The sequence below is a fragment of the Sapajus apella genome, unplaced genomic scaffold, assembly GCF_009761245.1.
Source record: "Sapajus apella isolate SASKATOON/1434 unplaced genomic scaffold, GSC_monkey_1.0 scaffold144, whole genome shotgun sequence".
In the NCBI taxonomy this organism is placed as follows: domain Eukaryota; kingdom Metazoa; phylum Chordata; class Mammalia; order Primates; family Cebidae; genus Sapajus; species Sapajus apella.
Genome location: NW_022437084.1, coordinates 203,108 through 231,101, shown reverse-complemented (window position 1 = coordinate 231,101; position 27,994 = coordinate 203,108). Strand labels below are relative to the sequence as shown.

General features: G+C 45.8%; 2 protein-coding genes, 1 long non-coding RNA gene and 1 pseudogene across 3 annotated transcripts in view; 2 read left to right on the top strand and 2 right to left on the bottom strand.

Moving 5' to 3' along the window:
• Positions 1 to 507, top strand: part of LOC116540713 (zinc finger protein 480) — a 201,146-nt gene extending 200,639 nt beyond the window's left edge. Inside the window, exon 5 of the mRNA XM_032264363.1 lies at positions 104 to 507. Within this exon, the coding sequence (XP_032120254.1) occupies positions 104 to 210 (107 nt within the window). The 3' untranslated portion in view covers positions 211 to 507. The remainder of the gene's footprint in view (positions 1 to 103) is intronic.
• LOC116540735 lies at positions 138 to 27,325 on the bottom strand. The gene is made up of 3 exons (XR_004264569.1): positions 27,282 to 27,325; positions 290 to 541; positions 138 to 205 (listed from the first exon to the last, which is right to left on the bottom strand). It is a non-coding gene; the product is annotated as an uncharacterized LOC116540735 (long non-coding RNA).
• On the bottom strand, positions 3,523 to 4,355 carry LOC116540725 (ADP-ribosylation factor-like protein 3). Its single transcript, XM_032264385.1, has one exon. It carries the CDS (start codon positions 4,322 to 4,324, stop codon positions 3,776 to 3,778), a length of 549 nt encoding a protein of 182 aa, XP_032120276.1. The 5' UTR covers positions 4,325 to 4,355; the 3' UTR covers positions 3,523 to 3,775.
• LOC116540733 lies at positions 9,792 to 27,613 on the top strand (annotated as a pseudogene).
• Positions 27,614 to 27,994: the final 381 nt, after the last annotated feature.

The window sequence follows — 27,994 nt, the reverse complement described above, 5'->3', positions numbered from 1 at the left end:
CTCGTAAACCATAAGGCAATTCATACTGGAGAGAAACCTTACAAGTGTAATGAGTGTGGTAAGTCCTTTGGTCAAAATACAGCCCTTGTAAATCATAAGGCAGTTCATACTGGAGAGAAACCTTACAAGTGTAATGAGTGTAACAAGGCCTTCAGTCAGATGTCATCCCTTGTATACCATCATAGAAGTCATACTGGAGAGAAACCTTAGAAGTGCAATGAGTGTGGCAAGACCATCAGTCGAAATTCATACCTTGTAATTCATAAGACAATTCATACTGGAGAGAAACCTCACAAGTGTAATGAATGTGAAAAGGTTTTTAATAGAAAATCACACCTTGTACTTCATTGTAGACTTCATACTGGAGAGAAACCTTACAAATGTGAAGAATGTGACAAAGTTTTCAGTCGCAAATCACACCTTGAAAGACACAGGAGAATTCATACGGGAGAGAAACCATACAAATGTAAGGTGTGTGACAAGGCTTTTGGGTGTGATTCACACCTGGCACAACATACTAGAATTCACACTGGAGAGAAACCTCACAAGTGTAAACAAGCGTAATGAGTGTGGCAAAGCTTTTAGTGAACAGTCAGTCCTTATTCACCATCAAGCAATCCATGGCATAGAAAAACTTTAGTAATGTAATGATTGTCACCAAGTCTTCAGTAATGCTACAACCATTGCAAATCACTGAAGAATCCATAATGAAGAGAGATCTTACAAGTGTAATAAATGTGGCACATTTCTTAGATATCGTTCATACCTTGCAGTTCGTTGGTGAACTCATATGGAGAGAAACCTTAGAAGCAGTAATGAGTGTGGCAATTCCTTCAGTCAGACATCATCCCTTGTATGCCATCGTAGACCTCATAGTGGAGAGAAACCTTACAAGTGTAATAATGAGTATGGCAAGACCTTTGGTCAAAATTCAGCCCTTGTAATTCATAATTCAATTCATAGTGCAGAGAAACCTTATAAGTGCAATGAATGTGGCAAGATTTTTTTTTTTTTTTTTTTTTTTTGAGACGGAGTTTCGCTCTTGTTACCCAGGCTGGAGTGCAATGGCGCGATCTCGGCTCACCGCAACCTCCGCCTCCTGGGTTCAGGCAATTCTCCTGCCTCAGCCTCCTGAGTAGCTGGGATTACAGGCACGCACCACCATGCCCAGCTAATGTTTTGTGTTTTTAGTAGAGACGGGATTTCACCATGTTGACCAGGATGGTCTCGATCTCTTGACCTCGTGATCCACCCGCCTCGGCCTCCCAAAGTGCTGGGATTACAGGCTTGAGCCACCGCGCCCGGCCGTGGCAAGATTTTTAATGAACAATCAAACCTCACAGGTTATCATAGACTTCATGCTGCAGAGAAACTTTACAAGTGTAATGAATGTGGCAAAGTCATTAAAGCAACAGTCAAACCTTACACATCATCATGTACTTCATCCTGGAGAGAAACTGTACAAGTGTAATAAATGTGGCAAGGTATTTAAACAAAAAACTTGTACATCATCATAAAATTTGTCCTAGAGAAAACCTTACAAATGTCATGATTGTGGCAAAGTCTTCAGTCAAGCTTCATCTCATGCAAAACGTAAGAGAATTTAGCATTGACTCGAGTTTGAGTTGACATAACATTGAGTTCAAGCATTAATTGATTAATTAAAGTGTTTATGTTAAGAGGATTGGGCCAGGTGTGGTGGCTCATGCCAGTAATCTTAGCACTTTTGGGAGGCCAAGACGGGTAGATCACTTGAGGTCAAGGGTTTGAGACCAGTCTGGCCAATGGATGTTGGCCACTATTCCCAGCCTGTTTTTGACTTTTTTTTTTTTTTTTAAATTTTAATTTTTAGACTGAATCTTGCTTTTCTTGCCCATGCTGTAGGGCTGTGGTGCGATCTCAGCTTTCTGCAACCTCTGCCTCCTGTGTTCAAGCAATTCTCCTGTCTAAGCCTCCCAAGTAGCTGGGATTACAGGCATCCATGACCATGCCCAGGCATTTTTTGTATTTTTAGTAGAGATAGGGTTCCACCATGTTGGCCAGGCTCATCTCGAACTCCTGACCACAAGTGTATGCCCACCTCCGTCTCCCAAAGTGCTGGGATTACAGGTATGAGCCACCATGCCTGGCCTGTCTTTCTTTCTTTTTTTTTTTTTTTTTTTTTTGTTTTTTTTGAGATGGAGTCTCGCTCTTGTTGCCCAGGCTGGAGTGCAATGGCACTATCCCAGCTCACTGCAACCTCTACCTCCTGGGTTCAAGTGATTGTCCTGCCTCGGCTTCCCAAGTAGCTGGGATTACAGGCGCCTGCCACTATGCCCGGCTAATTTTTTATATTTTTAGTAGAGATGGGGTTTCACTATGTTGGTCAGGCTAGTCTCGAACTCCTGACCCCAGGTGATCTACCCGCCTCGGCCTCCCAAAGTGCTGAGATTACAGGTGTGAGCCACCTCGCCTGGCCCATTCTTTGTTTCTTTAACAAAAACTCATAGGGATTTTTATGGGTATTGTATTGACTCTAAATCACATTGGGTTATTAATTTTTTCAATTATCAATAAGGGTTGTATCTTTAGGTATCTAATTTTTAAATTATTTTGATCTATGTTTGTAGATTTCAGGGTACAAACTTCTTTTTTTTTTTTTTTTGAGACGGAGTTTCACTTTTGTTACCCAGGCTGGAGTGCAATGGCACGATCTCGGCTCACCGCAACCTCCGCCTCCCGGGTTCAGGCAATTCTCCTGCCTCAGCCTCCTGAGTAGCTGGGACTACAGGCACGCGCCACCATGCCCAGCTAATTTTTTTGTATTTTTAGTAGAGACGGGGTTTCACCATGTTGACCAGGATGGTCTCGATCTCTTGACCTCGTGATCCACCCGCCTCGGCCTCCCAAAGTGCTGGGATTACAGGCTTGAGCCACCGCGCCCGGCCTGGTACAAACTTCTTACCTCTTCAGGTTTATTCCTAAGTATTTCTTACTGTAGCAAATGGAAGTGTTTTCTTAATTTTCTTTTAAAATTGTTTATTGTTAATGTATGGAAATTCAACTAATTTTTGGTGCTGATATTGTATTCTGCAAATACACTGACTGTGTTTATTAGTTCCAGTAGCATTTTCATTGACTTTTTGTGATTTTTCTTTTTTCTTATTTTTTGAGACATTGTCTCACTCTGTCGCCCAATCTGGAGTGCAATGGTGTGGTTGGGTCACTGCAACCTCTGCCTTCTGTGTTCAAGTGATTCTTCTGCCCCAGCCTCCCGAGTAGCTGGGGTTACAAGCTCCCACCACCATGCCTGGCTAATTTTTGTATGTTTTTAGTAGAGATAGGGTTTCACTATGTTGGTCTGGGGGGTCTCGAACTCCTGATCTCGTGATCTGCTCACCTCGGCCTCCCAAAGTGCTGGGACTACAGACTTGAGCCACTGTGCGTGGCCAGCTTTATGTGATTTCCTACACAGAAGATCATGTCGTCTTCAAATAAATATAAGTGTACTTTTTTCCTTCTCATTTGGATGAGTTTTATTTCTTTTTTTTTTTTTTTTTTTTTTTTTTGCAGAGGAAATAATATAATTCCTTTATTTGAAAAATGATACTGAACCTCAGAGATCAGTTAAATCTACTGCTGGAATGGGGATTCTTTCTAAACTGTGTTGTTCCCTCGCTTCAAACAGCTGTAGCTGTACACAGATGGAAAAACATTTGGTCAGAAAGCAGCAAATTAGTGTTTTTCAGGACCGAATTCGGCTCCCGCGGCTCCTGCGTCTCCATTCGTCTAGATTTTATTTCTTCTTTGCATTGACATTTTTGCAGACCCAGTTCATGCCATCCTGAACGCCCTCTCCTGTGAGAGCTGAGCAAGACTGGATCTGCCAGACTCGGTCGCGGATGGTATGCAGGTTCAGTCCTTCTGCAATTTCAGAGGCAGGGGCTGCCGTGAGCAAATCCTGCTTATTAGCAAAGATGAGCACTGGCACGCAACTTAGTTTTTCTTCCTCCAGTAATTCTGCTAGTTCCTGACCCGTCTCTTCAAATCTTTTTCTGTCTGCACTGTCGATTACATATATGAGAATATCGGTATTTTCAAAATAATTCCTCCAGTATGGTCTGATTTTCCTCTGTCCACCAATGTCCCATACATTCAGCTTAAAACCTTGTGATTGTACACTTTTGATGTTGAAACCCTGTGTAGGTGTGATGTGGCTGATGTCTTCAGATGCAAGCTGCTTCAGAAGAGTGGTCTTGCCAGCATTATCCAAGCCCAGGAGAAGGATTCTCACCTCCTGGTCTGGTGCACTTTTCAACTTGCGCAAAATTGAGAGTAAGCCCATCCTCCCGCCGAGTCCCTCCTCCTCCTCCTCCCAAGTTTTATTTCTTTTGGAATTTAATTGCTGTGGGTAGAACAGCTAATATTTATTGAATAGAAGAAGTGAGAGCATTCTTGCATCATGTAAGATCCTACAGAAAAAGCATTCCATTTTCTCTACTTGGTTATTTTCGCTGCGGTCTTTTCATGGATGGTCTTTGTATTGTTGAGGTAAATTTCCTTCTCTGTTTTGTTTAGGATTTCTATGATAACTGGATGTTGAATTTTGTGAAATGCTTTTTCTCCATCTGTTGAGATGATGTGGTTTTCATCCTTCGTTCTGTTCAGGTGGTATATCACATTGATTTGCTTATGTTGAACCACCCTTGCATTCCAGAAATAAGTGGCACTTGAATATCTACAATTATTTTTCTATCCTCTTGAATGCAGTTTTCTAGTACAAAGGGTCTTCAACAAGTTGATGGAAAATAAGTATTCTTTATGAGAAAACTGAGCATGAATTTTATACTTGTTGCACAAAAATAAATGGTACAAATCTGTTAAAACAGGCTCTAGTTTGAGGCTCTCAGAATAATAAGACATAAGTTTGAAAAGAGACTCTATCAGTCAGGTGCAAGGGCTCAAGGCTGTAATCCCAGCACTTTGGGAGGCTGGGGTGGGCAGATCACCGGAGGTCAGGAGTTCAAGACCAGCCTAACAAACAGGGAGAAACCCCATCTCTACTGAAAACACATAATTTGCCAGGCATGGTGGCGTGTGCTTGTAATTTCAACTACTTGGGAAGTTGAAGCAGGAGAATCACTTGAACCCAGGAGGTGGAGGTGGTGGTGAGCTGAGATTGCACCATTGCACTCCAGCCTGGGTAACAAGAGCGAAACTCTGTCTCAAAAAAAATAAATAAATAAGGAAGGGAGCTCTTCGGGAGTGGGTGTTACTTTGTCGCCTAGACTGGCTTGGACCCCTAGGCTCAGCCATCCTCCCGCAGCTGCTTCCTGAGTATCTGGGACCTCAGGCTCCCGCCCCTGCACCTGCATCCCTGCTGTGTTTAAGCGGCAGGTGGTGACCTCCTCCCTGGCCTGAGCAGTGCATCCTGCATCCCAGGCAGTGGCCCTAAGGCAGTCTCTGAAGCTGAGCATAGAGTGGACTCTCCCTCCGAATAAATGAAGAATATAAAAGAGAATTTCTGTTTTGTTGTGTGGGCTGTCAGCATGAAATTGTACATTGTAGGGCTGGGCATGGTGGCTCACACCTGTCATCTCAGCATTTTGGGAGATCTAGGCGGGCGGATCACCTAAGGTCGAAAGTTCGAGAGCAGCATGACCAACATGGAGAAACCTCGTCTCTACTAAAAATACAAAATTAGCCGGGACTGGTGGCGCATACCTGTAATCCCAGCTACTCTGGAGGCTGAGACAGAAAAGTCGCTTGAACCAGGGAGGTGCAGGTTGTGAAGAGCCGAGATTACGCCATTGCAGTCCAGCCTGGGTAACAAGCGTGAAACTCCGTCTCAAAAAAGAAAAAAGAGGCTGGGCGCGGTGGCTCACGCCTGTAATCCCAGCACTGTGGGAGGCCGAGGCGGGTGGATCACGAGGTTGAGAGATCGAGACCATCCTGGTCAACACGGTGAAACCCCGTCTCTACTAAAAATACAAAAAATCAGCTGAGCCTGGTGGCGCGTGCCTGTAATCCCAGCTACTCAGGAGGCTGAGGCAGGAGAATTGCCTGAACCCAGGAGGCGGAGGTTGCGGTGAGCCGAGATCGCGCCATTGCACTCCAGCCTGGGTAACAAGAGCAAAACTCCGACTCAAAAAGAAAAAAGAGAAGCAAAAAGTAAAGAAAAGGGTAATAGTGTCTTGAAAGGCGGAGTACATGGTCGAAAAGGATACAAAACCTGCAGAGCCACCAGGCCTGCCGGCTTCCCATGGTGAAGCTGGGACTCCCTGACAACTGCACAAACTCGCGTCGGGATTTCAACATCCCGAAGCAACCAGATTCCTGGTGTGGCTCGACTCGGGGCTGGGATGCTTCGAAAAGCAGGTTTGCAGCAGAAAGACAAAAAACAAAAACAACAACAACAACAACAAAAAACACCTGAGTAAGCCCTGGGCGCTGTCTGCAGAACAAACGTGGGTGCCCTAGACCCTATCTGGGCGGGTTTTGGACTGCAGGTGGGGACCAGGCGTGAGGGAAAAATGGTCACTGAGGAGGCGGGGCCTGAACAGGTGTTGGGGCGGGGCAAGACAGTAGAGGCAGCTGTGGGCTCGGGGCCTGGTTAGTGGCTGGGGGCGCCTGGAACGGACCTGGGGCGTGGCAAGAGGGAGGAGGCTGTCTGGGGGCTGCGGCAGACGGCGGAAGGGGCTTGGCCAGAGAGATCGTCATCTTAGGGGCGGGGTCTGGAAGTGATTATTATTATTTTTTTTTTAAAGGGCGAGCCTGGACCGTGCCTGTCTGAGCTCGCTCCTCTGCTGGACCCCAGATGTCGCTTGCTGTCTTTGTCTTCCTCTCCAGGACTGGATCCTCTGGGTTCTGATTAGTGGTCCTGGGTTTTTCTGAGTAGATAATGGAAACTGAAAAGTGACATGCAAAACTGTCTACTACACACAGGAGGTGAAGAACAATTTCATGTATCATGAAAATAAAGTCAGGGCCCAGAGGGGTGGCTCACACCTGTAATCATAGCACGGTGGGAGGCCGAGGCGGGTGGATCACTTGAGGTCAGGAATTTGAAACCAGCTTGGCCAACATGGTGAAAACCCGTATCAACTACAAATAGAAAACAATTAGGCGGGCATGGTAGCGTGTACCTGTAATCCCAGATGCTTGGGAGGCTAAGGTAGGAGAACTGCCCCAACCCCAGAGGCGGAGGTTGCAGTGAGCTGATATCACTGAGAAAGACTCCGTCTCAAAACAAACTAACAAGCAAGCAAACAAAAACAGTTTTTCTATTAATAATTAGTAAGATAAGCAGCCCCAGGGATAAGAGCTTTTGCTAGCATTGTCCCTTCGGTTGTTTTTGAGTCGGAGGCTCACTCCCTCCCCCAGGCTGGAGTGCAGGGTCACAATCTCCGCTCTGTGTAACCTTCGCCTCCCGGGTTCAAGCAATTCTCCTATCTCAGGCTTCTGAGTAGCTGGGACAGCAGGTGCCTCCCACCACACCCAGCTAATTTTTGTACTTTTTTTTTTTTTTTTTTGGGACGGAGTTTTGCTCTTGTTACCCAGGCTGGAGTGCAATGGCACGATCTCGGCTCACCACAACCTCCACCTCCCGGGTTCAGGCAATTCTCCTGCCTCAGCCTCCTGAGTAGCTGGGATTACAGGCATGTACCACCATGCCCAGCTAATTTTTTTTTGTATTTTTAGTAGAGACGGGGTTTCACCGTGTTGACCAGGATGGTCTCGATCTCTTGACCTCGTGATCCACCCACCTCGGCCTCCCACAGTGCTGGGATTACAGGCTTGAGCCACCGCGCCTGGCCTAATTTTTGTATTTTTAGTAGAAATGGGGTTTCACCTTTGTGGGTAACCCCCCCATATAGGCACTGAGGAATGAGAACCCTGGCACAGTTAGGGCTTGAGGAATATCTCACTTTATAGTGTTACTACTCAGCTATTTGCTTTTATGTAATCTTTTACATAATCACATATTAATTTATAGAATCAGGGCTTGTAGAATCCCTTTATATAATCCTCTATACATAATCATTAATAGTTGATAGTATGAGTGCCTAAATAATATTTCCCTACATATATACCTATAATTATATCTTAGTTCATAATCGGAGGAATGCCTAGAGTGGACAGAGTACAGAGCATGAATTAAGGAATAAGCAGCTTATAATCGGAGGAATGCCTACAGCAGACACAGTGCAGAGCATGAATTAAGGGAAAAACAGTTATACCAGGACAAGAACCCATGGCCCAGGTGGTAGCGTTCAGTGAGGTAAGATACCCGCTGTATGGCAGGCTTGGGGCGAGAGCCACTCCTCCTGATAATGGAGTTGTAGGACCTTGCTCCAGTTCTTGTGGAAGACTGCCCTCAGAATGGCAGTCCACCTTGGTGGCTGTGAAATTTATCAGCTCTTGCTACTGTGCTGCTTGAAAAGCATCTTCCCATAGAACCCATTGGAAGCTGCCAGAAGGCGGCGGTAACCTTGACAGCTCTGTCACTGTTATGTGACTTAAGGCATCCTCCCATAAATCTTCTTAGAAATAGTTTTCCCATAAATAGAAGTATTGCACACTGCACCCTCTTCACTGTGCACAGCCCATCTTCAAGCCTCTGTGACCTAATGGGGGTGGACCCCTTTCTGCACCCGGCCCTTGCCTTCGTGGGAACGGGGCCTCTTGCTGCGCGCTGTCCACCTCCTGGCCTAGGTGACTGAATGGGGGTGGACCCCATGTTTTATTGCTCACGGCCCTATCACTATCCTTAAAGATGATTTCACTCACTGCCCTGCCCCCTAACCTATACACAATAAATATTCATGCTTCTGGACATTCGGGGCCTCGCTCGCCATCTTCGCCTCGCCTAGACTCACCAGCCTCGGCTCACTGGCCTTGCCTGACTCTGCTTATAGGTGACATGGCCCCCCAGCTGCATTTTCTTTGTACTTCTGTGTCCTGTCTCTTTATTTCTCGGATCCTGCGCCTCAGCACAGCATAAGGCTCACCCCACGACCCTGTGGGGCGCTCAGCCTTACATCTGGCTCCCAACGTGCCCTACACACCTTGTTGGTCAGGCTGGTCTCGATCAGGCTGGTCTCGAAAGCCTAAATTCAGGTGATCTACCCACCTCAGCCTCTTAAAGTGCTGGGATTACAGGCGTGAGCCATCGCTCCTGGCTTATTGTCCCTTGTTATGGAATGATAAAGTAATCTTCGTTTAAGTGTATCAGTCCTCCCGCCGCTGCTTCCAGAGTTGCTGGGACCTAAGGCTCCCGCCCCTGGGCCAGCATCCCAGCTGTGTTTAAGAAGCAGGTAGTGACCTCACTCCTCCCCGGCCTGAGCACTCCGTCCTGCCTCCCAGGCGGTGGCGTTAGGAAAGTTTCTGAAGCTGAGCACAGGCTGGACTCTCCCTTCCGAGTGAATGATGAATGGAAAGGGAGAGGATTTCTATTCTGTTCTGTGGTTTGTCAGCATGAAATCCTACATTCCGCGCAGACAGGGCTTTGCATTTCACATTCTGGTTTGCATCCCCTTTCCAAACAATTCCAGGGCTTTTGAATCAGGCCTCAGCCTTCCTGGCCGGTCTCACCTCCAAAACCCGAAAAACAGAGGCGCTGGGATCTAGGCTGAGAGACACACACGTGCTGCCCCACACGCCCCAGCGGGTTCTGAAGAGCCAGGTCTCTCCGCCTTGCGCCCCGCCCCTACCTCGCCCAGGCCCCGCCCACCTCCCTGCGGGCCACGCCCAGGACCGACTTCCGTTCTGCGCACGCACACTCGCGCAAAGCCGGAAGCGGATCGCGTGGAGTGAAGGTCCGTCTGCGACGCGTGAGTTTTGCTGTCCTAAATTAAGTCTCTGCTTCCTATGTTACCGGCGCTTCTGTACCTGGGACGTGGGGTCCGCACAGAACTGGAAATTCTCACCCATCTTCCTTCACCCAGAGCAAATTGAGACGTCCCCTTGAGAGTCCGAGGGTCGCTCCCTTTTGGGTTTAAAGTCGCCCTCAGGCTTGTCCCTTCCCTGGTGTTTCTGCTATAGGGCACTGTCTACTCTTTCTTTTCCTGCTCAAGACCCTTTTCTAACTCCCCCGGCCCCCTCGCCTTTTTTTCTTTTTTTTTTTTTTTTGAAGACGGGGTTTCAGCATATTGTTCAGGCTGGTCTTGAACTCCCGACCTCAGGTGATCCGCCCACCTTGGCTTCCAAAGTGCTTGGATTACCACGCCCGGCCCCGCCCCTCGCTTTTTAAAGTCCTCACTGGACAGGTGGATTCCCGCCCTGGGTGCCTCCCACCCTCACCTTTGCCGGCCCTCTGAGTGCAGCGCTGCAGCCTCAGTCCCTGGGAAGACGCGTCCTCTGCCTGATCGTGGGATCCTGCAGACCCCACCCTTGTCCTAAGGCGCCGTCGCCCCCACGCCTCCCTCCTTGTGAGGGGCCCTGCCGCTCCCCAGGTCTCCCCTCCTCAGTTACCGCTTCCGCTGAGCCCGCATTGGGGAGGTGCCCGGGGCCTGTCCTGTGACACGGGGTGCTCTTGCCTGTCCAGTTCCAGCCTCTGGAAAATTCGCTCTGAGCAGAAAAAGAAGAGTAAGAAAGACCCATAACAGATGGCAAAGTCCAGGATGGGTGAGGGATTTGCCAAGAGACAGCAAAAGTGGGAAAAAAAAAAAAAAAAAAAAAAGCAGGAGGAAAAAAGCAACTGGAGAAGTGTAGAGAAAAGCTCGAAGTACAGAGGAGATGAATTCAGGACAGCAAAGTAGGGATGGGGCAGCAAAGAGGGAGGCTCAGGAGAGTGAGGGAGACGAGGAGGGATTTGGAGCCGGGGCAGACAGAGCAGAGGGTGCTGGTGGCAAGGAGAACAGAGGGAACCACAGCACGGAGGACACCTGGGGATGTGAGGTGCCAGAGAGTGGGTACGGGGGTATAACAGGGAAGAGAGAATTCAGCAGGGAGAGTAGAGGAGGCGCAGAGAGGGGAGAAGAGTCGGCAATATATGCAGATTGAGGATGATCTAAAGATTGAAGAGAAGGAGCAACAAGAGCTTAAATAAGTTGTGAGGATGGAGCAGAAGAGGCGGAAGAGAAGGAATAGAGGTGAGAAGGGGATAAACAGCAGGAGAGGAGGGGGGACAAAGTGAGGAGCAGAATCCCAGGGAAAAAGAAAAGAAAGGAAGAGTTAGAGAGAGAAGGGGAGAATGAGAGATATGTACACAATTAGGGAGGGAAGCAATGAATGTGATGAAAAGTAATGGAAGGCCGGGCGCGGTGGCTCAAGCCTGTAATCCCAGCACTTTGGGAGGCCGAGGCGGGTGGATCACGAGGTCAAGAGATCGAGACCATCCTGGTCAACATGGTGAAACCCCGTCTCTACTAAAACTACAAAACATTAGCTGGGCATGGTGGTGTGTGCCTGTAATCCCAGCTACTCAGGAGGCTGAGGCAGGAGAATTGCCTGAACCCAGGACGTGGAGGTTGCGGTGAGCTGAGATCGCGCCATTGCACTCCAGCCTGGGTAACAAGAGCGAAACTCCGTCTCAAAAAAAAAAAAAAAAAGAAAAGTAATGGAGAAAGAGGAGCTGGGCATAGTGGCTCCTGCCTGTAATCCCAGCAGTGTTTAGGAGACTGAACCAAGAGGATGCTTGAGTCCAGGAGTTTCAGACCAGCCTGGGCAACATAGTGGGACCCCATCTCTACCAAAAAAAAAAAGCCGGGTGTGATGGTGCGCACCTGTAATCCCAGCTACTCTAGAGTGGCGGGTAGAAGAATTAGTTGAGCCCAGGAGGTCCAGGCTGCAGTGAGCGAAGATCATCATGCGTCAACAGAGTGAGATTCTGTCTCAAAAGAAAAAAAGGTTCAGTTGAGTGGGTAACTTTGGGTTCAGATGAGTGGGTGAGTTCATTGATTTGATTAGTTGTGACGTGTTGACTTCTGTGTATATAATAACTTAAAACTTATGTTAGTTTTATGACATTGAGAACTTTAAAATTCCTATGAGTAGGACATGTACACTTTATACATCTTGGCATCAGAGGTTAGCTTTCACTTGAAATCCCTATTCAACCAGACGACAGTGACTTATTCAGTTGTGAGTCACTCTCTTCCCTTTTCCCAGAGTGGGGTAGAAAGTGAGAAAGTGAAGTGGGAGAAAAAAATCACTTTCTGTTATTACATAATACTTTAAATTAAATTAATTAAATGATTAATTATTTTGAGACACAGTCTGCTTCTAACTCCCAGGCTGGAGGCGTCATCTCCTCTGACTGCAGCCTTGACCTCCTTGGCTCAAGCCATCCTCCTACCTCAGCTTCCCGTGTAGGTGGGATCACAGGGCGGGCCACCAAGCCCAGCTAGTTTTTGTATTTTTTTTTTTTTTTTTTTTTTGGAAATGGGATTTTGCTATGTTTCCCAGGTTGGTCTCAAAACCCTAGGCTCAAAGGATCCTCCTTTTGTTGTTTTTTGTTTTTCTGTCTGAGAGATGGAGTTTCGCTCTTGTTGCCCAGGCTGGAGTGCAATGGCTTCATCTAGGCTCACTGCAGCCTCAGCCTCCTGGGTTCAAGCGGTTCTGCTGCCTCAGCCTCCCAAGAGGCTGTGATTACAGAGACCCGCCACCACAACCAGCTAATTTTGTATTTTTAGTAAAGATGGGGTTTCTCCATGTTGGTCTGGCTGGTCTCGAACTCCAAACCTCAGATGATCCGCTCACCTCAGCCTCCCAAAATACTGTGGTTACAGGAATGAGCCACTGTGCCTGGCCTACGTAGTACTTTTTTTTTTTTTTTTTAGGTGGAGTTTTGCTCTTGTTGCCCAGCCTGGAGTGCAATGATGTGATCTTGGCTAAGATCACATTCTTGTGAACCCTCCCGGGTTCAAGCAATTCTCCTCCCTCAGCCTCCTGAGTAGCTGGGATTATAGACATGTGCTACCACACCTAGCTATTTTTTTTATTAGAAGGCTAAGGTGGGAGAATCCCTTGAACCCGGGAGGCAGAGGTTGCAATGAGCCAAGATTGCACCATTGCATTCCAGTCTGGGCAACAAGAGCAAAACTCATGTCAAAAAAAAAGAATGGGGCAGGAGAGGAGAGGGGCATAAAATAAGCAGAAACTCAGTGGGAAAGGCAGAAGGAAACAGATGGAGAGAGAAGGTGAGAAAGAGCTGGGTGCAGAATGAGGGAGGGAAAGAGCAATGAAAACGAGGGGGACCCTGCGTGCAGATGAGCACTGAGTTGACTGGATGAGATGATTAAGTTATGACATGTTGCTTTCTCTCTATAACGTAATAAATTTAATTTTGTTTAAATTTACCAATGACAATGAGAGCTGCCAAACTCCTAAGTGTGGCGCATTTTATAATCACGGTGTCAGAGGCTAGCTTCTCTTTGAAACCCCTGTTCAGCCGGAGGACAGTGACGTGACCCATTAGTCATGTATCACCCTCTTCCCTTTCCATGGGTGGGTGGGGAGTGGGGCAGTGAAGTAGAGGAAGAAGTGGCTGAGTCTGTTACTACATGGAACCTAATAAAAAAGAATGTTAAACGTGCTTTTGGGTCGGGCGCGGTGGCTGCCCCCTGTAATCCCAGCACTTTGGGAGGCCGAGGTGGGTGGATCACCTGAGGTATAGAGTTCAAGAACAACCTGACCAACGTGGAGAAACCCCGTCTTTACTAAAATTACAAAAAATTACCTGGATATGGTAGCGAATGCCTATAATACCAGATACTCAGGAGGCTGAGGCATGAGAATCACTTCAACCGGGGAGATGGAGGCCGTGGTGAACTGAGATTGCATTATTGCACTCCAGCTGGCAATAAAGGTAAAATTTCATCCCCCCAAAAAACAAAGAGAGCTTTTGTTCTCTTATTGTAATGAGTTTACTTTTTTCTAGTTCCTCTCATTTTATTAGTTGTTTTTTATTTTTTCACTTTTATTTCTTTATTTCTTTTTTTTTTTTTTGAGAGGAATTTTCCTCTTGTTGCCCAGGCTGGAGTGAGAGGAATCTTGGCACAATCTTGGCTCACTGCAGTCTCCGCCCCTGGGGTTCAAGCGATTCTTCTGCCTTCGCTTCCAAGTAGCTGGGATTACAGATGTACATTCCCATGCCCAGGTAGTTTTGTATTTTCAGTAGAGACTGGGTTTCTCAATCTCGGTCAGGCTGACCTCAGCTGACCTGCCTGCCTCAGCCTCCCAAAGTGCTGGCATTACAGGTGTGACCCACTGCACCCGGCCTTCAATTTTTATTTTTTGGAGATGCTGTTACTGTGCCCAGGTGGGAGTGCAGTGGCAGGATCACAGCTCACTGCAGCTGCAACCTGATGGGCTCAAGTGATTTTCCCACCTCAGCCTCCACCTCCACAGTAGCTGGGACCACAGGCACGCCCCACCAGGCCTGACTAATGTTTATATATATAAATATGTATCCGAGGCCGGGCGCGGTGGCTCATGCCTATAATCCTAGCACTTTGGGAGGCCGAAGTGGGTGGGTCACCTGAGGTCAGGAGTTCAAGACCAGCCTGGGCATCATGGAGAAACCCCATCTTTAAAAAACTAAAACTAAAAAAAAAAAGTAAATAAATATATATCCTTTTTTTTTTTTTTTTTTGAGACTCTTTTTGTCACCCAGGCTGGAGTGCAATTGCACAATCTTGCCTCACTGCAACCTCCACCTCTAGTGTTCAAGCGATTCTCCTTCTTCAGCCTTCTGAGTAGCTGGGACTGCAGGCGTGCACCACCACACTCAGCTAATTTTTGAATTTTTTGTAGATATGGGGTTTCTCTGTGTTGGTGAGGCTGGTCTCAAACTCCTGACCTCAAGCGATCTGGCTGCCTTGGCCTTCCTGCGTGCTGTGATTACAGGCATGAGCCACCACGCCCGGCCAGGTGTTTGCGTGTTTTGTACAGACCGGGTTTTGCCATGTTGTCCAGGTTGGTCTTGAACTCCTAGGCTCAAGCGATCCAGCCTCATTGGCCTACCCAAGTGATGGGATTACAGGCATGAGCCACAATGTGCAGCCTGCTTTTTAATTGAAAAAAAAAAAAAATTACTTCTGCAATAAGTTTTTGTAGAATCTTAACAGCTCACATCATTGTTTTTTTTTTCAGATGAAGTCTTGCTCTGTCACGCAGGCTGAAGTGTGATTGCAGTGGTGCACACTGATTGCAGTGGTGCAATCATGGCTCACTGCAACCGCCACCTCCTAGGTTCAAGCAATTCTCCTGCCTCAGGCAGCTGAGTAGCTGGGATTATAGGCGCTCACCACCATGCTTGGTTAATTTTTATGTATTTTTTATTAGAGACAGAGTTTCACCATGTTGGCCAGGCAGGTCTCAAACTCCTGACCTCTAGCGATCTGCCCGCCTTGGCCTCCCAGAGTGCTGGGATTACAGGCATGAGCCACGCCACCCAGCTAGGTGTTTGTATTTTTACTAGAGACTTAGTTTCACTGTGTTGGTCAGGGTGATCTCAGTCTCTTGACCCCAAGTGATCTGCCTGCCTGGGCCACCCAAAGTGTTGGGATTACAGGTGTGAGCCACTGTGCTGCGTCCTGGCTTTGAGTTTCTGATTAGCCTTTCCAAAGACAGCAGTCAGATACACGTCTATGTCAGGGAGCAGAGGGGTGGCTTTGAATAGAAGGGGATTGTGCTTTCCTAAGCAGGTCCCAGCTTGGCTTTTCCCTTTTGCTTAGTGATTTTGGGGCCCCAAGTTTTATTTTCCTTTCACTCAGCCCAACCTTCACCCCACCTCTAGTCCACGTTGCCTGTTCTTGAGATTAGTTTTGTGGGTTTGCCATCCACTGTCTGGATCCTGGTGAGAAGAAGGCCCAAAGGGCAGAGCAGAGCCAGAACGCGTGGCTGTACTGGGCTCGCCCCTGTGAGTGGAACTCAGCCCTGGCTTCACATTAGAGTGCAGAGGCATTTTGCAAATAGAACATTCTTCTGCTTTACCAGAGATTCTGATTCTGATGGGTTGGAACCCACCCTCAGTAATACTGGCAGTGTCACAGGTGATAGTAATCTGTGTCCTCCAGTTCTAAGGGCTGAGCTGAGCCTGTGATCCACAGAGAGGGGAGGGGCTGTGCTCTGGATGGGGTTTGGTCAGGGCTGGGTCTGTGCCCTGAAGGGGAGCTCAGTCCAGCCCAGCTCCCCACTGCTGCCTGGTGTGTGGGGCTTCTCCAGGAGGGGAGTGAGATCTGAAGACCAGGGTGAAACATACACTTGTAGGTGTTCCTGTGGGACTTTCTTCTCTCTGCACGATCTCTGGTGCAGTGGGCAGCAGAGGCCCATCTTTCTACAGGGTGAGGTCTCCCCCCTTTGAGTGTGTTTGTCACAGGAAGGGAGTCAGTTTTTTCTAATGTTGAGTCTTAAATTTTTTCACATACAGGGTTGATTTCTAAAGACTCATATTACGTGAGGAAGCAGCTCTGAAGAGGAAAGAAAAGGATCCAGGCATGGCTCTTCCTCAGGTAAAGTGACACTCCTCGGTGGATTCATCTGTCTCTTTCCTTTCTGAAATGCCAGGTATTGTGGTAGCCAGTCTGTTATGAGTTTGAAACGTCCTGCCTGACACGTTGGTTCGCACTCATCCATGCCTTCCCTCAGTTCCTGTCATCTGCTCTGAGATTCCATCTCCTGTGACCCAGTGACATGAACCTGGGAAGAGGCTCCACTGGGCATGGTCTTGAGAAGGGCTGACACCAGACCTGGATGGACACGGAGCATGGGCTTTGTGGTGTCCGTGCTGCTGGGCAGCCTGGATTGTTCAGGGGCCACATCTGGATGTAAGACCTTTGTGGATGAGATCAAAGAAACTACATATGAAACACATAGGTTAATGTGCACAGATGTCTGGTAAATTCTGGAAAAGGAGACCAGTAAGGAGAGATATTTTGTAACTTATTTGATAATGCAGTGGAAGCCACATTAGTAGATCAACATGTCTCTGACTCCAAACTTTTTATTTAAGAGACATATTGTTGGTCTGGGTGCAGTAGCTCATGCCTATAATCCCAGCACTTTGGAAGGCCAAGACAGATGGACCACTAAAGGTCAGGAGTTCGAAAGCAGCTTTGCCAACATGCTGAAACCTCATCTCTACTAAAAATTCAAAAATTAGTTTGGTGTGACGGTGCATGCCTGTAATCTCTGCTACTCAGGAGGCTGAGGCAGGAGAATCACTTGACCCCAGAAGGTGGAGGTTGCAACAAGCCAAGACTGTGCTGCCCTCCAGCCTGGGTGATAGACAGAGACTCTGGGAAAAAAAAAAAAAAAGCAGAATGGTGGCTCACGCCTGTGTTCCAGCACTTTGGGAGGTTGACGCAGGAAGATCGCAACGTCAGGTGTTTGAAACCATCCCGGCTAACGTGGTGAAACCCTGTCTCTACTAAAAATAAAAAAAAAATAGCTGGGCATGGTGGCACCTGCCTGTAGTCCCAGGTACTCAGGAGGCTGAGGCAGGAGAATCGCTTGAGCCTGGGAGGCAGATGGGGCAGGGAGCCCAGATCGTACCATTGCAATACAGACTGGACAACAGTGCTAGACTCCATCTCAAAAAAACAAAAGACAAATGAGAAAATGTGTCATTCTGTGGCCCAGGACTGGGGTACAATGGCACAATTCTAGTTTACAGCAGCCTTGAACTCCTGGGCTCATGTTGTCCACACTTTACCCTCCCAAAGAGCTAGAATGATGAGGCGTGTGTCAGCACACGCAGCAGCTAACTAGTCTTTTATTTATTTATTTTTTTAGACAGTGTTGCTCTGTCACCCAAGCTGGAGTGCAATGGTGCGATGTCAGCTCACTGCAACCTCCACCTCCTGGGTTTAAACAATTCTTCTGCCTCAGCCTTCTGAGTAGCAGGGATTACAGGCACTTGCCACCACGCCCCACTAATTTTTGTAGTTTTAGTACAGTCAGGCTTTCACCATGTTGGCAAGGCTGGTCTTGGTCTTCTGACCTTGTGATCTGCCCACCTCAGCCTCCCAAAGTGCTGAGATTACAGGCAGGAGCCACCGTGCCAGGCTGGTCTCAAAGTCTTGACTTCAAATGATCTGCCCTCCTTGATCTCCCAAAGTATTGGGAGTATAGGCGTGAGCCATCGTGCCTGGCCTTGTGTTTCCTTTTTATGTGTATATCTTTTATATTGTCCATAAAACCAAGACTTCTCTAGTGACTTTGGGGATCTTAAAATCTTTCATGGGAAAGTACAATAAAATGCAACAATAGAGAAGAAATGTTCAAAAAATATCTTAAGGTGAGTTTGTCAGAATAGTCTTTAATGAAGTGGATACTTAATTTCTCTTTTCTCATTTCATGTGAAGGTGGTAACTCACTCCTCCATGTTTTGTTAAGATGTGTTTTCATTTTAGGGACACTTGACTTTCAAGGATGTGGCTATAGAATTCTCACTGGAGGAGTGGAAATGCCTGACCCCTTCACAGAGGGCTTTATACAGGGAAGTGATGTTGGAGAACTACAGGAACCTGGAGTCTGTGGGTAAGGAAAATGTCCCTCCAGACACAAGGAATCTGCCCTTGTCTATGTTGGCTCTTCCTGGTTTTATATTTCTTTTTGTGATTTTGCCCCGTACGTTATGCTTTTTTGTTTGTCTTTGAGACAGAGTGTCACTCTTGTCCAGGGTGGAATGCAGTGGTGGGATCTCGCCTCACCACACCCTTTGCCTCCTGGGTTCATGCTATTCTCCTGCCTCAGCGTCCCAAGTAGCTGGGATTACAAGCCCGCGCCACCATGCCCAGCTAATTTTGTATTTTCAGTAGCGACGAGGTTTCTCCATGTTGGTCAGGCTGGTCTTGAACTCTCGACCTCAGGTGATCCACCTGCCTTGGCCTCCCAAAGTGCTGGGATTACAAGCAAGAGCCACCGTGCCTGGCCTCTGTATATGCTTTACATGTACATGTTATTATTTTCTGCAGTGATGACCCTCCTATCGGTCATGGATAGCTTGTTAGGGACTCTCCTATGACGTGCGTTTACATAGAAACAGAAAATTCGTGAAGAACACTTTCACTAATATAATTGAACCATCCTGCTCTAGGCAGGGATGCCCCTGGAATTCCTGAGCAAAATTGTCAGCATAGCCCAGGATACGAGATAGAAAGCATGACACTGACTGTGAAGTGTTATCACTGTAATGCTTGTGTTTTTTTTTGGTTTTGGTTTTGCTTTTTGAGACAAGAGTCTCCCTCCGTCACCCAGGTTGGAGTGCAGTGGCACAATCTCAGCTCACTGCAACCTCCACCTCCTGGGTTCAAGCAGTTTTCCTGCCTGAGCTTCCCTTGTAGCTGGGATTACAAGTGTGGGCCACCACGCCTGGCTAGTTTGTGTATTTCAGTAGAGATACACCTTGTTGCCCAAGCTGGGCTCGTACTCCTGACCTCAGGTGATCCACCTACTTCGCCCTCCCGAAGTGCTGGGATTACAGGCCTGAGCCACCATGCCCGGCCTATTCTGGGTTTTGAGGAGCATCACAGAAGCCTCTGCCAGTAGCACTGTGACAATGTTTATCTCATAAACTAATACTTTTCTCTAAGCAGTGGTCAGTGTTGTTGAAATTCCTCCAAAGGTGGCCATCGTTCTGGCTCACAGCCTCATATGTATGAGGCTTTTGACTGAACTCTTGTTCATTTCGCTTTTTTCACACCAATATGTGTTATTGTTCATTTTTAACAAGAAAACTTCTGCTCAATTTGGTGTAGCATCAACCCTGTAACAGATATGTTTTCATCAGTCTTATTGAGGGAAAGCTTGTGAGGTTCAATGAGGTCCCCATATTTTAGTTCTGTCATTTGTTTAAGATACAGTGGCTTTTAACTTGTTTGTTTATTTATTTTGAGTGGGAGTCTTGCTTTATTGCCCAAACTTGAGTGCAGTGATGTGTTCTTTGCTCACTGCATCCTCCACCTTCCAGGTTCAAGTGATTCTCCTGCCTCAACCTGCTGAGTAGCTGGGATCACAGGTACCCATCACCATGCCTGGCTAGTTTTGTATTTTTAGTAGAGACGTGGTTTCTCCATGTTGGCCTTTTTTTTTTTTTAGAGATGGGATTTCTTTATGTTGGTCAGGCTGGTCTCGAACTCCTGACCTCAGGTGATCCACCTTCGCCGGCCTCCCAAAGTGCTGGGATTACAGGTGTGCGCCACCATGCCTGGCCCAGACTGTTCTTGAAGTCCTGACCTCAGGTGATCTGCCTGCCTCGGCGTCTCGAAGTTCTGGGAGTACAGGCATGAGCCTCTGTGCCTGGCCAGTTTCTATGTATTATAAATGCATTTTTATTTTATTTAATCCTCAGTTCCTTATTTTCAGTGATAGTCTTCATTTTTTTTTATATATATCTGCATTGTGAGTATTGTTGTGTCAGGGAATGGCTTTTCATTTACTATACTTTTCTTTTTTTGAGACAGGCTCTTACTCTGTCACCCAGGGTGTAGTTTAGTAGTGTGATATTGGCTGACTGCCACCTGCCTTCTGGGATCGAGAATCCTGCTACCTCAGCTTTCCTAGTAGCTGGGATTACAGACATGTGTCACCATGCCTGATTCATTTTTGATAGTTCTGTTACAGATGGCTGTTTCATCCTGTTGGCCAGGATGGCTTCGAATGCCTGGCCTGATGTGATCTGCCTGCCTCAGAGTCCCAAAGTGCTGGGATTGTGGGCATGAGCCACTGCCCCTGGCCCTGTGCAAGTTTGTTTTTCACGCTGAATACTATTCTTTTGTGTGTGTATACCACCTTTTGTTCATATGGTTATCTGTCGATGGACATCTGGGTTGGTTCCTTCTCTTTACTGTTATAAATAATACTGCTAGGCCAAGCGTGGTGGCTCAAGCCTGTAATCCCAGCACTTTGGAAGTTCCAGGGGGCAGAGCAACTGAGGTCAGGAGTTGGAGAGCAGCCTGGCCGATGTGGTGAAACCCCATCTTTACTAAAAATACAAAAAAAAAAAAAAAAAAAGCAACAAAAAAAAAACTTAGCTGGGCATGGTGGTGGACACTTTTAATCCCAGCTACTCAGGAGGCTGAGGTAGGAGAATCGCTTGAAATGGGAGGTGAGGTTGCAGTGAGCCGAGATCAGGCCATTGTACTCCAGTCTAGGTGGAGTAGACTGTTTTTGTTTCTAGACTCCGTCTCAAAAACAAAACAAAACAAAAAAAATCTGTATCAACATCTGTATCTATATCTATCTCTCTCTATGTATATATTACTAGAGATATTCTGGAAGATCCTATTTTCAATTTTTTGGGTCATGGGGTTATTCAATTATGAATTATTTGAGGAACTGTTATATGATTTTTTAAAAGGGTCTATCCGGCCGGGCGCGGTGGCTCACGCCTATAATCCCAGCACTTTGGGAGGCCGAGGCGGGTGGATCACGAGGTCAAGAGATCGAGACCATCCTGGTCAACACAGTGAAACCCCGTCTCTACTAAAAAAACAAAAAAATCAGCTGGGCATGGTGGCGCATGCCTGTAATCCCAGCTACTCAGGAGGCTGAGGCAGGAGAATTGCCTGAACCCAGGAGGTGGAGGTTGCGGTGAGCCAAGACTGCGCCATTGCACTCCAGCCTGGGTAACAAGAGCGAAACTCTGTCTCAAAAAAAAAAAGGGCTATCCCATTCACAGCAACAGTGCAAAAGGCTTTTTCACCTTAGCATTTAAAAAAATATATTGATTTATTATTTTTTGAGACAGAGGTTCAGTCTTGATGCCCAGGCTGGAGTGTAACGGTGTGATCTCTGCTCACCCCAACTGCCGCCTCCAGGGTTCAAGTGATTCTCCTGCCTCAGCCTCCCGTGTAGCTGGGATTACAGGCTTGCACCACCATGTCTGGCTAATTTTGTATTTTTAATAGAGATGGGGCTTCTCCATGTTGGTCAGGCTGGCCTCGAACTCCTGACCTGAGATGATCCACCCGTCTCAGCCTCCCAAAGTGAGTCTCTACTCCTGGCTGTGTCTGCATTTTTACCAACACTTATTGTCTGTTCTTATGGATGCTAAATCTTTTAATGCACTTGAGATGATGTTTCATTGTAGTTATTGTTTTTTCCTGCATGCTACTTTTTTTGTGTGTGTGTGTGCTTATTTATTGTATGCTTATTGGTGATTTGTCTGTCGTTTCTGCAGAAATATGTATTCAGTTCCGAGACTCATTTTCTAATTGTGTTTTTTGATTTTTGTTGCCAACTTGTAAAAATTCCTTGTATTTTCTAAATATTAATCCCTGATGAAATATATAATTTCCACAGTTTTTTCATGGAATCTTTCTTGTTTTTTTTTTCTTTTCGAGATGGAGTGTAGCTCTGTCGCCCAGGCTGGAGTCCAGTAGCGCAACCTTGAGTCACTGCAAACTCCGCCTCCCAGGTTCAAGTGATTCTCCTGCCTCAGCCTTCTGAGTAGCTGGGATTATGTCCCCCTAATTTTTGTATTTTTAGTAGAGACAGGGTTTTACCATATTGGTCAGGCTGGCCTCGAACTGCAAACTCCCACCTCACCCTCCCACAGTGCTGGGATTACAGGCATGAGCCACCGTGCCCAGTCTTCCATGGAATCTTTAGTGATTTCCTCATATCAGATGATGTTTTCTGTGAACACAGAGCATTTTACTTTTTTCCCCCACTGCTTGGCATTTCTTTCTTTTTCTCGTGTCTAATTTCTTCAGTCAGGATTCCAGTAACATGCTGAATAGAAATAGCAAAAGCAGGTTTCTTAGTCTCTTTCCTGATCTTAGAGGAAAAGATTTCAGGCTTTCACCATCCACTGTGATGGTAATTGTGGGCTTCTCCTAAATGGTCTTTATTGTGTTGAGGTTTCTTGTATTCTGTGTGTACTGAGTGTTTTTATTTCAAAATAATATTGAGTTTTTGATTTTCGATAGTTTGTTTATAATGTGTCTCTTCAATGGTGTGCTGGGGTTCATTCAGAAGGTGGTGATCTTACCATTTATTTCACTTTTTACATTGTGTGCAGGTGGTAAGTAGAAGTTGTGGCTTTTTTCTTAAGACGGAATTGTTTACAATTCTGTAGGCTGTATAAATGTACTACTGTTTGCTTGCTGGTTTTGTCATTGGTTACAATATTAATTAATTTTTTATTTTTTTTGAGACAGAGTCTTGCTCTGTCACCCAGGATGGAGTTAAGTGGCACGATCTCAGCTCACTGCAGCCTGTCTCCCAGGTTCAAGCAGTTCTCTGTCTCAGCCTCTCGAGTCACTGGGATTATAGGCACCCACTACCACACTGGCTACTTTTTGTATTGTTAGTAGAGACAGGGTTTCACCATCTTGGCCAGACTGGTCTTGAAGTCTGACCTTGTGATCCACCCACCTCAGCCGCCCAAAGTGCTGGGATTACAGGCCTGAGCCACCGCACCTGGCCCAAAATCAATTTTTGTGTTTTTTTTGAGACAGAGTGTCACTCTGTCACTCAGGCTGGATTGCAATGGTGTGGTCTTGGCTTACTGCCACTGTTGCCTCCTGGGTTCAAGCAGTTCTCCTGCCTCAGACTCCTGAATAGCTGGGTCTAAAGGTGCGTGCCACTATACCCGGTTAAATTTTGTATTTTTAATAGAGACAGGGTTTTGCTTAGTTGGCCAGGCTGGTCTTGAACTCCCAACATCATGATCCATCTGCCTTGGCCTCCCAAAGTGCTGGAATAACAGGCGTGAGCCACCACGCCTGTCCAACTAATTCTTATGATTTTACATATGGCTTTTTGGTATGAGGCCTGCAATATAACTGACACACTCCACTCAGTAATGTTACAAAGTGCCTCTGGGCACAGGGACTTAAGACTGAAATCCCAAGACTTTGGGAGGCTGAGGCAGGTGGATCACTTGAGGTCAGGAGTTTGAGACCAACCTTACCTCTAATAATACAAAAATTAGCCACGTATGGTGATGCATGCCTGTAATTCCAGCTATTCAGGAGACTGAGGCAGAAGAATCGTTTGAACCCAGGAGGTGGAGGTTGCAGTAAGTAGAGGTGTCGTCATTGCACTCCAGCGTGGGGGACAGAGCGAGACTGCCTCAAAAAATTAAAAATATAAACTTTTTTTTGGTAAAAGTCACAAAATACCTGTTCTCCCTGGATATATGTGATTTTATAACATTTATTTAGAAAAATATTGTATTAATATTTTCTTTTCCTTTTCTTTTTTTTGAGATGGAGTCTCAGCCGGTGTGGTGTCTCATGCCTGTAATCCCAGCACTTCGGGAGGCCGAGGTGGCGGGATCATGAGGTCAGGCATTTGAGACCAGCCTGGCCAAGATACTGAAACTTTGTCTCTACTAAAAATACAAAAATTAGCCGGGTGCGGTGGTGGGTGCCTGTAATCCCAGCTACCCGGGAGGCTGAGGCAGGAAAATCGCTTGAAACTGGGAGGCAGATGTTGCAGTGAGCTGAGATCACGCCATTGCACTCCAGCCTGGGCGACAGAGTGAGACTCCTTCTCAAAATAAATAAATAAATAAGTAAATAAATAAATAAAAGAAATGGAGTCTCACTTTGTCACCCAGGATGAAGTGCAGTGGTGCAATCTCGGTTCACTGAAACCTCTGCCTTCCAGATTCAAGTGATTCTTATGCGTCAGCCTCTTGAGTAGCTGTGACTACAGGCGTGGGCCACCAGGCCTGGCCAATTTTTGTAATCATTTCATCACTTCTCAGTGCTATGCTTGTTTCACAATACAAAATTTCCATTGATTTTGGTTATGCTTACATGAGCTTGTTGAGGATTATTTATCAATACAGTGTACTATATGGTTCTTGAGCATTTATTTGTATATGGTAAATATGCTGTAAATACGAAGAATATAAATTTTTCAATTTATTGAGGTGACAATGATATGTTTTTTGCTAACTGTTTTTTTTTTTTTTGTTTGTTTGTTTTTTTTTTTTGAGACGGAGTTTCGTTCTTGTTACCCAGGCTGGAGTGCAATGGCGCGATCTCAGCTCACCGCAACCTCCGCCTCCTGGGTTCAGGCAATTCTCCTGCCTCAGCCTCCTGAGTAGCTGGGATTACAGGCACGCGCCACCATGCCCAGCTAATTTTCTGTAATTTTAGTATTGACAGGGTTTCACCATGTTGACCAGGATGGTCTCGATCTCTTGACCTCGTGATCCACCCGCCTCGGCCTCCCAAAGTGCTGGGATTACAGGCTTGAGCCACCGCGCCCGGCCTTTGCTAACTGTTATACACTTTAGGGTCACAATGGAAAAATACTGCTTACTTGAGGCTTACAGATGTTTGTGCCCTGTCTCTGTGTGGTCCTGATATCGGAAATAGGCTTCTGTGGAAATGACTTGAAGTACATATAATCGACTTTTATTTAGTAAAGAATCTCACTCCTTTTGTGTTCCTAAACTTTGAAGATCATGTTTGGGAAACTTTTCTGTGTCATATTTACACATTTCAGTATTATTTACCATCTGTACTCAATTGCAAACCTATTGGTGTTTATATTTTGTAGATATCTCTTCCAAATGCATGATGAAGAAGTTCTCATTAACAGCACAGGGCAATACAGAAATGTTCCACACAGGGACATTGGAAACGCATGAAAGTCATCACATTGGAGTCTTTTGCTTCCAGGAAATTGAGAAAGATATTCATGACTTGGAGTTTCAGTGGGAAGAAGAGGAAAGAAACAGCCATGAAACTCCCATGACAAAAATAAGAAAGCTGACTGGTAGTACAGAGCGATACGATGAAAGGCATGCTGGAAACAAGCCTATTAAAGATCAGCTTGGATTAAGCTTTCATTCACATCTGCCTGAACTGCGCATATTTCAGACTGAAGGGAAAATTGGTAATCAAGTAGAGAAGTCTACCAATGATGCTTCCTCAGTTTCAACATCCCAAAGAATTTCTTGTAGGCCGGAAACCTGTATTTCTAATAACTATGAAAATAATTTCCTCCATTCTTCATTACTTACAGATCAACAGGACGTACGCATGACAGAAAAATTTTTCCAATATAGTGAGAGTGGCAAAGCGTTTAATTGTAGCTCACTCTTAAGGAAACATCAGATAATCCATTTAGGAGAGAAACAATATGCATGTGATGTATGTGGAAAAGTCTTTAATCAGAAGCGATACCTTGAACACCATCGTAGATGTCACACTGGTGAGAAACCTTACAAGTGTAATGAGTGTGGCATGAACTTCAGTCGGCAGTCAATCCTTGCACGCCATTGTAGACTTCATACTGTAGAGAAACCTTCCAAGTGTAATGAGTGTGGCAGGACCTTTGGTCAAAATTCAGCCCTTGTAATTCATAAGGCAATACATATAGGAACGAAATCTTACAAGTGTAATGAATGTGGCAAGATTTTTAAACACCCATCAATCCTTGCATGGCATCGTAGATTTCATACTGGAGAGAAACCTTACAAATGTGAAAAATGTGACAAAGGTTTTACTCGGAAATTAGAATTTAAAAGACATAAGGAAATTCATGGAGAGAAACGATGCAAATGTAAGGTTTGTGACAAGGCTTTCAGGTTTCCTTCACACCTGACACAACATACTAGAACTCACACTGGAGAGAAACCTTACAAGTGTAATGAATGTGGCAAGTTTTTTCGTCAAAAATCAACCCTTGCATGTCATCATAGAGTTCATACTGGAGAGAAACCTTACAAATGTGAAGAATGTGACAAAATTTTCAGGTGGAAACAAGACCTTGAAATTCATAAAAGAATTCATACTGGAGAGAAACCATACAAATGTAAGGTTTGTGACAAGGCTTTCAGGCGTGGTTCGTACCTGGCACAGCATACTAGAGTTCACACTAGTGAGAAACCTTACAAATATAATGAGCGTGGCAGGACCTTCAGTCGGATGTCATCACTTGTATTCCATCGTAGGGTTCATACTGGAGAGAAACCTTAGAAGTGAAATCAATGTGGCATGCTTTTTAATGAAAAATCAAACCGTTCATGTCATCATATACTTCATACTGGAGGGAGACCATAGAAGTGTAATGAATGTGGCAATGTTTTTAGTTGAAAAGCAAACCTTCCACATTACTGATTTCTTACTGGAGAGAAACATATAAGTGTAATGACTATGGCAAGATTTTAATCAAAAATCAAAACTTGTACATCATCATAGACTTCATACTGGAGAGAGGTTTATTAATGCTAAGAATATGACAAAATCTTCAGTCCTAAGTCACACCTTGAACGACATAAGAGAATTCATGCTGGAGAGAAACCATACAAATGTAAGGTTTGTGACAAGGCTCTCGGTGTGATTCACACTTGGAACAACATGCTAGAATTGACACTGGAGAGAAACCTTACAGGTGGAAGGAGTGTGGCAAAGCCTTTAGCGCACAGTCAGCACTTATTCACCATCCAGCATTCCATGGCATGGGGAAGCTTTACGAATGTAATGATTGTCACACAGGCTTCAGTAATGCTACAACCATTGCAAATCATTGGAGGTCCATAATGAGACATCCTACAAGTGTAATAAATGTGACAGACTTTTCAGACATCATTCAAACCTTGAAATTCCATGGCAAACTCATACTGGAAAGAAATCTTACAAATGTTATGGTCGTGGCAAAGTCGTCAGTCAGGCTTCACCTTATATAAAACAGGAGAATTCCTACAGGCGGGAAACCTCACTAGTGTGATGATCGTGGCAAAGCGGGTATTTCACGTTCACAAGTCATTAGACATCAGAGAATCCATACAGGACAGAAATCTTACAAATGTCATAAGTATGGTAAGGTCGTCATTCCAGGGTCACTCCTTGAAGAACGTCAGAAAATTCATTCTTGAGGTAATTGTTTCAAATGCAGTGAGTATATCAACCCATTAAGCATTAAGTGACGGAGTCACTCCCTCAACCGAGCAGGTTTTTTTTAACAGGAAATCCACTTTTAAAAAGGGAACACTTATGTCTTGATTTAATTGACTATGATACAAAAGTGTGGCCAGATTTAGTGGAAACCTCCTTCAGAAGAAGGTAACACTTATAGATGGCTCCTTGAAGGTAGTCAA